Source organism: Pseudonaja textilis, chromosome Z (assembly GCF_049901715.1).
Source record: "Pseudonaja textilis isolate UNSWEBS1 chromosome Z, rPseTex1.2, whole genome shotgun sequence".
NCBI classification, from domain to species: domain Eukaryota; kingdom Metazoa; phylum Chordata; class Lepidosauria; order Squamata; family Elapidae; genus Pseudonaja; species Pseudonaja textilis.
This window is the reverse complement of record NC_142008.1, coordinates 78,439,745-78,452,568: the sequence shown is the minus strand read 5'-3', so window position 1 is coordinate 78,452,568 and position 12,824 is coordinate 78,439,745. Positions and strand designations below refer to the sequence as shown.

Below are 12,824 nucleotides of genomic sequence, written 5' to 3'. Positions count from 1 at the left end.
TTTTTAAAAGTATTTGATAGGAATTTTAACATTTGATATAGAAGAAATCCTATGTCTTTAAGCACATACTAGGATTTTGAATATATGGAAGATAGTATTACTAATCAAATTTATTACTGCTAGAGGTAATAGTTAAGAATTTTTTAGTGAGCTTTTATTGCCCTTTAGTGGTTCTTCCTTTTATTTTTAGATAATATAAAATAATGGTTTAATACTTTTGTTTAATTATTACAACTCTATTTCCCCAGGAACCAAGACACCTGCAATTGCTAGCTGATCTTGAGGACAGCAATATCTTTTCATTAATAGCATGCAAAAAAATGTACAGTGCACCGACTGACTATGGCTTTTGTATAAAGGTAACAGCTTTAAATCTTACAAGATTTGTGGTTTATGATATTAAATTTACAGATTTTTATATCATATTTAAAATAATTGATTTTAATTTTATGCTAAATTCTATTACAGATAGAGAAAAACAATTCAAAATTGACTCCTGTCAAATGGGTGTGGCAGGCAGTTATTAGCTATTAAATTGACATAATTTTACATTTTTACCAAAGCAGTAAATTCATTAGACTACCTGTTGTTCTTTCAGATTTTGCCTGGATTTTATATTTTTTTAAGGAGAGAATGCCTATATATGCCTATTCAGAAATTTTCAATTTATATGAGCACTCCGAAATGTTCTACAATATAGCAAATGCTTAGGATTTGTATATCGCACTTAAACTATAAATTAATTTTTGGATCAAAGACAGAATTAATATTTTGTGGTTTCTTCTTTAGCCCAACAGAATAAGGAATGAAATTAAAGAATTAAGATTGCTGTGTGCTGAGGATGAACAAAGCAGAACATGTTGGATGACTGCCTTTAGACTGCTCAAGGTACTGAATAACGATGAGGCTAGTTCATATTTATGGTAGCCTGTGTGTGAATTAAGGTTCTTTTTAAGAAACCATTTTCTTTATTTATTTAGATTTAATAAATTATTATCTTTGCAATAAAGGGCCGGCAGGTAGGAAAAATCCAGGGGTTGGATCAAATGAAGTTCCCTTATTCTAAAATAAGGATGACAGAAGTGAAACTGGTAGAATTATAAATAATAGTTACAAAACAACTGGAACAAGAACGAACAATTTCCAGGATGCCTGCAGCAGTCTAGCCAAAGCTGTATATCATTGAAGAACCATCCTTGCTGTAGATCAAGTGGAGGGAGTTTATTCAATCAATTTAGGGGATGCAAGATGCTTCAGTGTAGAATGGCTTCAAAAGGTTAGTGTGGGTTCTAAAGATCTAGAGATAGTTCAGAGCAGATGCTCTATTATGCGTATTCCCATTTTGGTCAAAATATTTATGAAAGTAGTGGACAGCAAGTTTTGTGCATTGAAGTTTATTCTCCAGAACTGTTTCAATCAAATTGCAGAGTTTTAGCACTGAAATTGTCCTTGTTAATTGACAAATGGTCTGCTCAGGGGAAAAATTTAAATTTAAATAATACATTAAAAGGCCTAACAGAGTGAAAAGAAAAAATATTTGTCACAAAATGTCTGTGGAGATTCTCAGTTATCTAGGTCAGAGTTGTCTCAAATGTACTTTTTCAAAAAGCAATTGGACTGTATTTCCTTGACGAAGAAAAAGAAAATGTTTCTCTTTTCATCCAAGAAGTGTCTCGGGGTGGAGAGCAGGTTGCGTGTTGCCCCAAGCAACCGAAGTATGTCCAGCACTAACAAGGGCCGGAACAAGCTCCAGCAAGAGTGAGGTGCTAGAGAATCAGCTCCGGCCACTTCTCCATCCCCCGCCATCGCCCTTACCTTCTGAGGCCAGGCAAGGGAGGGGAGTGTGAGGGGTGGGGCCAGTCATTTATGGGACAGGGAGCCGTAGCAGTGGGCCCAAAGAGCTGCATATGACTCTGGAGCTGCGGGTTGCCAACACTTGCCCTATACCAATCCAGACAAATGGCTCTCCAGTCTCTTCTTAAAAGTCTCTGCTGACAGAGCATCTATAACTTCTTATGGCAAGCCATTCAACTGATTGGTTTAATTTTGGAACTGCAAATCTTTTAAACAAAAGACAAGAGCTAGAAACAAAACGTTAGAGTTTGCAGCAATCCAATCAGCACACATGTAACTAATTCAGCACGATTCATTTATATAAGAAACTTCTTTATATACAATACCACACAGCAGAAGCCAGAACCAGAACTCAGAACCCAGAAGTACAGAATCAATAATCACAGAAGCAATATCATACAGAGGAGCAAAGATCCAAGGACAAACTAACTCTTATATACAGACCAGTAACCCTAAGCCATGCCCAATCTCCAAGCTGTCTGGCTCACAACAGGTGCTGTTTCTTAGTCACCAAACAGTTCCCATTGGCTGACCTGTTACCATGTCTATTCCAATTTATGAACTTTATACACTGTCACAAAAGAGAATAATTGAGAATACTCAAGCATTTGGTTCTAAGTGAATGGAGTCCACTTTTGATTGTTATTATGTTTGGTAGCCATGTTGTATTTTAGATAGTGGGTATTTTTAAAAAATTATATACTTGTTTTTGTTTGTTTGTAGTTATTTATTTTGTTATATGCCTCACTGTTTAAGTTCTATAAATCTAATAAATATAGTAGGGTGTTTTTTCTATGCTAGAATGATTTTCTATGTATTCAGTGTAAAATACTGCAGATTTCAGCATGAATGCTCTACTCTGCTACCTCTGTAGAAATAGAAGGGTTATTCTTTTACTGCAGTTGCCTTGCTCAGAAGAAAATGAAAGTGGAACAGAATTCTTAAGCCAAAGTCTGTTATTTAAGGCAGGGGTCCCCAACCACCAGGCCGTGGACCGGTACCGGTCTGTGGAACATTTCCTACCGGGCCACCGGTTTGCTGGGTACCGCCATCTTGTTTGACAAGAAAGTGCTTCCGGGTGAGCTTTTCTGGTTGGAAAGTGGCATTTGGGTGCTGAAAGAATCCTTGTGCCTTAGTTTAATCGAAGGCGGGGGGCTTTGAACGAAACTAAGGCGTGAGGATTCTTTCAGCACCCAAAGCAAGGCGAGCTGAGCGACCATCCCGAAGCCGTCCCGAAGCGAAGCCCATTGACAAAGGTACAAAGGAGGAGTTGTAGGTGGCGGGGAGAAGCGGGGGATGGCTGGCTGGCCGGTTGCTCGGCTCGCCTTGCCTTGTCATGCGTGCTGATGCCGGTACCGGGCCGCGGATCATTTTGTGATGCCGGTACCGGGCTGTGGCACAAAAAAGGTTTGGGGCCACTGATTTAAGCCAACCCAAACCAAGATGATGATGATGATGATGATGATGATGATGATGATGATGATGATAACAACAACAACAACAATTTGAATTTTTCTCTCTTCAACTTTTCAGTATGGGATGTTGCTGTACCAAAATTACAGAATTCCACAACAGAGGAACAATCTGCTTCCTCACTTTGCCACTCCTGCGGTAAGTTAATTGAAGTACAAAGATTATTCGTCTAATATATAACCAGGAGTTCAAGTAGCTCTAATATATAACCAGGAGTTGAAATAGCTCATTGAATGATAGAAATTAGCTTTTAACTACTCAGTTCTGACATTCCCTACACCATTTTTTTCCTCAACCGTGGCAATATTAGGATGTGTGGATTTCAGAGTGTCTGGATTTCAATTCCCAGTGTTGCCCAGCCGGCATGAAATTGAAATTCACTCATCATAACATTGCCAAGGTTGAGAAACACTCTCTTTATTCTTATAGAGTCAGAATGAAAATTGCACTCTCAGTAATTTTAATCATAAGGAAACCAAAAAAGTAAAAAAAGAATATCACTAATTTGATAAATGAAATAATATGCAAAATTCACTAAAGGATGGGGTTGTAATGTAAATCCTAACTACTACTCAGTTATATACTAATAAATGAGATCGCTGGAAGTTCTACTCTGCTATTTATCTCAGAATTTTATTGTGTCTTGTCAGAGAGTGATTAGGACAGGGTTTCATTTCAGTATATTTGGCTAGAGAATTTTGAGAGTTAAAAGTCCATATAACTAAGTTCTGAGATTGAGAAACACTGTTCCATTTGTTGTCCTTTGGAATTTATTTTAAATTAAGTTGGACTCAACTCTGTTCTGAATTACAGGGACCCAACATACCTCACCATGACATGGTGTTGGGGCCATTGGAAACCATAGTTCCCATATCCATGGTTTAATATCTGCTTGAATTATTTCATCAAATTTTCCTTTAATTGAGTGATAGCGGTCATATCAGCAGTTATTTTATGTATTCTGCCCAGGTGTTATTTTTCTAGGATTTCAGTTTTGATTTTATTTTTAGTTTAATAATCCTTTCAAACATCTTTCAGAGAAGTGTTTCTGAAAATTCATTAGTAGCAATGGATTTTTCTGGACAAATAGGAAGAGTGATTGAAAATCCAGAAGAAGCACAGTGTGCAGCTTTGGAAGAAGGCCATGCATGGAGGGTAAGAGATTGCATTCTGCTTTGCCAATTGCCAAATCTTTCTCTGTAACCACAGGTTAGATGAGCACTTCATTGTTGTTTTAATCTCTTATAACATCTCTTATATCTCAGATTATAAGCAGTCCCAAGTCATGGCACTGCAAAATAAGTGGAGAACAAATTTAATTTAAAAATGTAGTTATTGGCTATGGGACAGGTGCTGCTGTCATGTTTTTAAAGGAATTTGAAATTTGATTGAAAAAATACATTATTTGCTATGTCATTGTTAATGACAAATGTTCTTCAAATGTCCATTAGTAATGGGATGGTAATGACATTTCAGGATGAGATTCCTCTGATGTGGGAATGTTTATTAGGAAAATCATCACAGTCATTTGAGTGGCATTTTACACATGCCTTTCATTCAAAGTTTTCATGTTAAGAAGATATATGTGGGCTGAATCTACTATCTAAGGATGAGATGACATGCATTAATTGAATGAAGGGGCAATAGATACAGATAGGTACAGATATTTTTATTCTGTTCTTCATTCATTGATTATATCGTTGAGAGGCTTTTTTTTCAACCTACTTACCATATCTCCATTCTTAGTTAGTGAATGTCTAATGCTCTGCTCCTTGGTTTCTTAGTGAAACAATAGACAGATTTTGGGAATGGGAGAAAATTATTGTATTGTCCTGACTTTTTATATATTTATTTTTGATCAGCTCAATGCAGAAATACACCTTATACTCCTTTCTCACATTTTCTCTACATCGATCTTGTGAATTGGGTTGAGAAAGTTTGCCTCAGGCAGGCCTAGAACAGGTTTCTGGGACAGCACTTTTATCATTAAACCAAATTTACTCTTAAATTATTAATTAATGTATAATATAATCTTATATATCAACATACTTAGGTGTTATATATGAAATATAAATATTTTCACATATATATATATTGTGAAAATTGCCTCATACACTATTTTTCCTATAAATAATTGCAGAATCACCATTTTCACAATTCATACAATGGATATTCAAAATAATATTGTTGGTTTTATCCTGCCAGAGTCCTCAGGATGTTGTTCGTGGTCCACATCCCACTTCAGTGAGCTTCATAGGTTTGCACCTGGGTTTCTTTTTCCACTCAAGGGAACCAAGTCAGACTTTGTGCTTTTGTGCTCCGTACAGCTGCTAATACTTAATAATTGTATGCTTTGTTCTGCAGAAACGTAGCACAAGAATGAACATTTTGGGGAATCAAAGCCCACTTCATCCTTCCTTGCTGAGCACAAGTAAGAAGAATGGCAACTACTAAGTTTAAACTTTTTATTTTGATGTGAAAGTTGAGTCCCTGCATTTTGGTTTCACATTTAACTTGACTCAAACCAATAATTGTGCTGTTAAAGTCAGATAGATCATCTTTATTATTTGCCTCCCCCTCCCATTCAAAAAGAGGTAATTCCTAGCAGGCAATGTTTGAGCTTTAAGTTCTTTACATTGTAGACCTAATATTCACTTTTTAAACATAGGGTATACCCACCAAAATCAACTGACTTTTAAGTAATTTAATGTAAATTACACTGCATGCACAATTATTAGGCAAGTTATATTTTGGAGGATTAATTTTATTATTGAACAACTACAATGCTCCCAGTCAATCAAAAACGTTAATAAACCTCAAACCTGGATATTAAAGAAAGTAAAAGTGAAGTTTTGGCTTTCTTAGGAGAATATCTGTGTGTGCTATCTATGTATGTATGTATTATTGGGCAATTATTAATGTGCAGAATTATGCAGCTAAATGAAAAATGAAAATTTGCCTATCACACTCATCTGTTAAAGTGAGAATAATAAACAATTCAAAATTTACAAATAAACATTTCTGATATTTCAAAAAATGGTGACCAATATAGCCACCATTTTTGTCAATAATAGTCATAAGCTTTCCATTCATAGAGTCTGTCAATTTCTTGATCTGTTGATGATCAACTTTTTGTGCAGCAGCAACCACAGCCTCCCAGACACTGATCAGAAAAGTGTATTGTTTTTCTTCACCATAAATCTCCCATTTAAGAAGGGTTTACAAGTTCTCAATAGGTTGTAGGTCAGGTGAGGTAGGGGGCCATGTCATTATTTTTTCATCTTTAAGACCTTTACTGGATAGCCACACAGTAGTGTACTTCAATGCATGTGATGTAGCATTGTCCCCCATAAAAATCATGGGTTTCTTGAAACATGCAGACTTTTTCCTGTATCACTACTTGCAGAAAATGTTTTCTAAAAACTGGCAGTAAGCTTTGGAGTTGATTTTGAGTCCATCTTCAACCTGAAAAGGTCCAACTAGCTCATCTTCAATAATACCAGCCCATATCAGTACCTTCAGTTTGCTGGCATCTGAGTCGAAGTGGAGCTCTGTGCACCTTCCTGGTGCAGCCATGGGTTCATCCATCTGGTCCAGCAAAATTTTGCCCCCAATTTGAGGAAAAGAAGCTGCCTAATAATTATGCACATCTTAATATAAGGTGTTGATCTCCTTGGGCCACACCCTCCCTTATTACCCAAATACAGCTATGTTTATACCACTATACAACTTGGAGGTGGAAAATATGCATAAAATTGATGATATGGTTGAAATCATTATTTGCCTAATAATTGTGCATACAGTGTCCTTAATTTTCAATGTGCAGTCTGCTAACAAAAAAACTAAGCAGGAGATTGGATCATAGACACCACAAAATCTAAGGATAACAAGCTACACTGAGATGTTGAAACATCTGCAAAAAGGTGGTGACCAACTATTTCAACCTTATTGTCAAGAAGATTACATAGATAGGGTAACATAATCACCAGGTATTGAGGACACCTTTATATTTTAACTGACTATCAGTAAATTTACTTTACACCTGACTAATCTAAACTTAGCCTCATGAATCAATAGTAAACATGATAGTAGGGCAAATTCCTGAGTTAAGAATACTCCGATGTAAGGATGACCCATAATTAAGAATATCTATTGTAGCAAAATTTGAGTTAAATACACAATGGTTTGAATTCAATTTTACTTATACAGTATTATATGATAAAATGGTTACAGCTTACAAATTCAATTAAGGACAGGTTTTGGGAAGAGAACTTGTTCTTAAACTGGGGACTACCTATATACACTAAATGGCTTTTCCAACTTTAAGGCTTTAGGTTCTGGTCGGGTTGATTACTAAACAGGTTTTATTCTGTTTAATGATATACCGTGCTTTATATTTTGTATGTGTGTGTGTAATTTTAATGATTCTTTTTTATGTTTTTATTTTTATTAAGTTTTATTGAATAAAGTGTTAAAAACATTGGACATGGTGTGATCGTCCTGACATTCCTGTTTGTCATACATATTATATCATAGAATTCATGTTTTGTATACATTTATACAATATTTTATATTTATAATCATTCGTTCTGCCAACGTTGCTTTATTTTGATTCTGGATCCTTCCTTTCCCCCCCACACTTTATAATATTCTGTCTCATCATTGTTTTTCATTTCCAAAGTTAATTTATCCATCTCAGCGCATATCTTTTTTATTACTTCGCTTTCATCAGGAATTTCTTTGTCTTTCCATTTTTGAGCAAAAAATTTTCATCAGGAAAATTTCATCAGGAATTTCTTTGTCTTTCCATTTCATCAGGAATTTCTTTGTCCTTCCAATTCCAGGAATTTCTTTGTCTTTCCATTTTTGAGCAAAACATTCAATTTTACTTATACAATATTATATGATAAAACTGTTACAGCTTACAAATTCAGCTTACAAATACTGCCATGATTGTTACAGCTTACAAGTGCTGCCATGATCACATGTATTATTAAATAAATCATCTCTTTTTTGTATCTTTCTGTTATAATTCTGAGTAAGAAAAATTCCGGTTTATACTCCGTTTTATGCCCAACCATCTCCTCTCACTCCCTCTGGATCCTATGCCAAAACTCCTGGGTTTTTCTACATTTCCACCATGTGTGATAATATGATCCATATTCCTGAGTACATTTCCAGCAGTTGGGTGATTTTGGCCAATTTTGCTGCCGGAGATACATTTTATATAGGTTTTCCTTATACAATGTGGCCAATGCTATTTTTTTATTTCTCTCCCATAAAGTTTGTCATTTATCCAGATTAATATCATGTCCAAAATTTTTAGCCTACACCAACATCGTTTCTTTTACCTATTCCTCATCTAATTTGTAGTCCAATAAAAATCTGTAATTTTTTCTTATCAATTTATCCTCTTATCCAAGTAATATTTCATTTAGTGTCATTGCCTGTCTACTGATCCCCCATTTTTTTCATGTCTTTTCCATATCTTGATTGGACTTGTAGATAGGTCCACCAATCCAGTTCCACCCCTTGTTCTTTTAGATCTTGTCTTGATTTCAGTTCTCCTTTTAATGGTTCTTAAAATGCTAAGGTTATGGACAGAAAAAACACCCGGAGTAATTCATCATGTTGGCTTATGGTTATGTACTAAGAAGAAAAATGTTACTTCATTTTAAAAAATTACATAGAAACATTAATTTATAAGAGCCTGTTGCATTTGATATCCATCATTTACATAGTTATTTGTTCTGCTGAAACTTATACTTTCTGGCTTATGATTTTTACCTTGGTCAGATTCAACAGATCCAAATACAGAAACCTTCCTTATGTGGAAGTATTTCTGAATTATTTCATGTCATTTTAGAAAAAAATCTGTTATATTCCATCTTTATTACAGTGGTGAGACCAGCAGATTGACTAGATAAATAAATAAAACAAATAAATGAAGATGTGCAAAACTCCACTTATATTAAAGAAAATTAATATAAATTAAAACAAAAATCAATTCAAAAATCAATTGAAATTGTTTGTTTTGTTTTGTTTTGTTTTTAGTCTGTGGCATGCCACCTGTATTTGCAAAGTTTGAATTGGTCAATCATTTAAATTCCTTAAATACATACATTTTTGACACTTAGAAAAAGATACATAGTACTTCTAAAAGTATAAAACAGGGTAGGCCAGAAGAACATAACAAGAACAGTGGTTAAGTGGGAGATGGGATTAAAGATGTTATGTGATTCTCATATCTGTTCTATTTGTGTATCTATCTGTCAAATTTATATAATCACCATCTCACTGAAAGTAACTCTGCAAAACACATGTTATATATATGCAAGTTAGAGACACATTTCAATGCAATTCATTATAGATTACATTTTCACAAGTCATTTGTGGCTTGGCAGGCAAAGTAACTAGAGGACTACTTTTCCTATACAAAAAAACTTCCAAGAACTTATTGCCCACCATCATCAGCTAATGACATCTGAGCCAATGATGCCAGAGGTTCTAAAGTTCAAAAGGTTTGTTCCTGAGTTACAGTGCCTCACATTTGAGAATACTCTCCCTCTAAAGTTAAATGAACAGCTTCATTGTTCAGAAGCAATTTGGAACCTTGTATTACTGCATTGTGATATTTTTTAATTTTATTTTATTAATGCTATGTTTTTGTCTTGTTCTGTTTTTGTAGTATATACGATCAGAAATCATAGTTTGAATCTTGCAGTTAGGAACATAATAAATGATGATAAAACCTATACTGGTTTTATGCACACATATTTTAATACATTAGCTGTAACCATTCATTTTTTCATCAGTTATTCATAGGACACAACACTGGTTTCATGGCAGGATTTCAAGAGAAGAATCACACAGGATTATTAAACAACAAGGTCTTGTGGATGGGTATGTATTTTTTAATCATGTACTATTTATTCTATGGCCTATAAATCCTGGTAGAAGCCCTGAAATGAGTGCGCTAATAAATTCATATAATTCTCATCTTGAGATGCCTATAGGATAGGTACTTGGAAAAACAAATAGTAATAACTGTCCTTTGCCAATTCAGATCTTTTATACCACAGGTTTCAAGACTGAAACTAAGCCCTTTGCATGAACCATGTGCTTGCTTATTCAGTTGGAATACTCAAAAATCACTTTAATGCTCAGATCCCAAGAAATCAAATAGTTAATATTGTAACATTGACATACATAGAATATCAGCATCTTACATATAGTTATTCTTTATATTATTATTAGCATCAATGAAATATCAGATTATTTATGTATAGACATGAAGTATGTTATGATATCATAAAACAGTAGAATTGTTTGTTTATAAGAAATATATAATCAATCTGGTAGTAACATACAATGTTATTTTATAGATTATTTCTTCTTCGGGACAGCCAGAGTAATCCAAAGGCATTTGTACTTACATTGTGTCATCATCAAAAAATTAAACATTTTCAGATTTTACCAGTAAGTATAATATTCCACCCAGGCAGTACTGGGTGGTGTTATCTTTCAGAATGTGCATTTATTTCTGTTCCCTTAATTTTTCTAAAGTATTAAATTGAAAATTGCCTACTTAAGTGTAGGATTGACAGTCTCAGATATATGATTTATTCTGTACAAAACATATTTTTTTAACTTTGCTTTTCAATATCCACTGTATCAGGAATCTCCAACCTTGGCAACTTTAAGACTTGTGGACTTCAATTCCCAGCAAAGCTGGTTGAGGAATTCTGGGAGTTGAAATCCACAAGTCTTAAAGTTGCTAAAGTTGGAGACCCCTGCACTGTATATGTGTCAGATCCGTGTATCTGTCATTTCTTCAGTGGAAGAAGAAAAGGGCAGGGCGGGGGAGGCTGATAAAGAAATCCTTTCTTGATGTAACCTGAATATATTTAATCTTATATCGAATTTGTATAACCTACACATGATACGATGGAGGGAGAAAAGCCAGATGGCCAGAACTATCACCTCTGAGAGGCACAACCAGGAGATGAGAAGGTCATAAATAGTTTGTTCTAAAAAGAGGATGGGGGGGGGGGAATTAGGTATGCCCTGGGAAACTGTGAAAAGATCGTTCCTTACAAGAGGGGTGGGGAGGAATTAACATACTGGCTTTTGTTTCACTAAATACACATCGAGATAAGGGGAAGGGTTCTAAACTCCCTTATGTATCCCTGAATGCCTGAGAGACCTCATACGCTGCTTTGAACTCCTACAGGAATTATCTCATCTCAATAAAGAATTCCTTTGTGATAAGTTTGGATACGTTTTCAGAAGTTCCTTTTAGTTGAGTGAATGGGAAAAGTTCTGTAGCCTGACAATATGCTGATAAAAGAAATTGTATAACGGACAGGGACACAGACACGGACACGGACACGGACACAGACACAGACACACACACACACACACACACACGTGTGTGTGTATGCATATGTGTGTGTTCATATTTATGTGTGTGTGTATATATATATATATATACACACTCACACATACACGTGTGTGTGTTTATGCTGTACAATTTCTTATATCAGTGTATACAATAGATATTGAAAAGCAAAGTTAAATGTTTAGTGAGGGATTAAAAAAAACTAGAATAATGTGGCTGCATAAGTGTTTCTACTCTCTTCTTATAAGTGGGGATGTGGTTGTTTTTAGAATTAACCAATCACATTCAAATGTATGGTGAATAGTAGTCTGTACATACTTGTCCTTAATTAAATTGACTCTGATCAAGCCCACATGAAGTTCAGGTAGGATTTTTCTGGTTATTTACTTAGTTGCCTTTTACAACAACAGCCATGGTCTGCAGAGAGCTTTCAGAGCATCAAAGGGATATCACTCTTGGAAAGTATCAGTCAGAAAAAGGATACAAAGCAATTTCTAAGCCATGGAACAAACTCATAAACAAGTGGAGAAAATATGTCAGATATAGGTTGTGTACTATGTGTGACAATAATCTCCTGTATTGATCGTATGTCAGGGCTATGACCAACACAAACACACACCTCTAATTGAATACTGATCAATACATTACTGTGATGTTAGTTCTCCCCCTCCCATGCGAAACACGCCCTCCCAAATTTTTTAAACTATAAATCTATTTGTAAATTATTGACCTGTCTTCAATATATTATACCCCATCCTGGTTTCATTTTGCAAAAATGTACATTAAATCTGACAAAGGCATGTGGGAAAATGTGGTCTGATGAGACTGAGCTTGAGCTTTTTCAACATAATTCCAAAAAGTATGTTTTGTGCAAAAACAATACTATGAACCCACTGTGAAGCATGTTGATGGCAGCATTATGCTTTAGGGCTGCATTTCTTCAGCTAGAAATGGGGCTTTAATTAAGCTGGAGCATATTGTAATCAGTTCCAAATATCAGTCAATTTTGGCCCAAAACCTTCAAGCCTCTGCTAAAATGCTGAAGATAAAGAGGAATTTCACCTTCCAACACAACTTCACCAGAAGAAGATCAAAG

At 35.0% G+C, this 12,824-nt stretch overlaps 1 protein-coding gene across 3 annotated transcripts in view; it reads left to right on the top strand.

Annotated features, from left to right (window-relative positions):
- The window catches only part of GRB10 (growth factor receptor bound protein 10), a 110,705-nt gene that overhangs the window by 93,193 nt on the left and 4,688 nt on the right, over positions 1-12,824 (top strand). For all 3 annotated transcript variants that reach the window (XM_026702342.2, XM_087916084.1, XM_087916085.1), the window contains exons 10-16: positions 249-359; positions 790-888; positions 3,388-3,465; positions 4,366-4,482; positions 5,692-5,758; positions 10,143-10,230; positions 10,713-10,806. In XM_026702342.2, the coding sequence (XP_026558127.1) occupies positions 249-359; positions 790-888; positions 3,388-3,465; positions 4,366-4,482; positions 5,692-5,758; positions 10,143-10,230; positions 10,713-10,806 (654 nt within the window). The remainder of the gene's footprint in view (positions 1-248; positions 360-789; positions 889-3,387; positions 3,466-4,365; positions 4,483-5,691; positions 5,759-10,142; positions 10,231-10,712; positions 10,807-12,824) is intronic.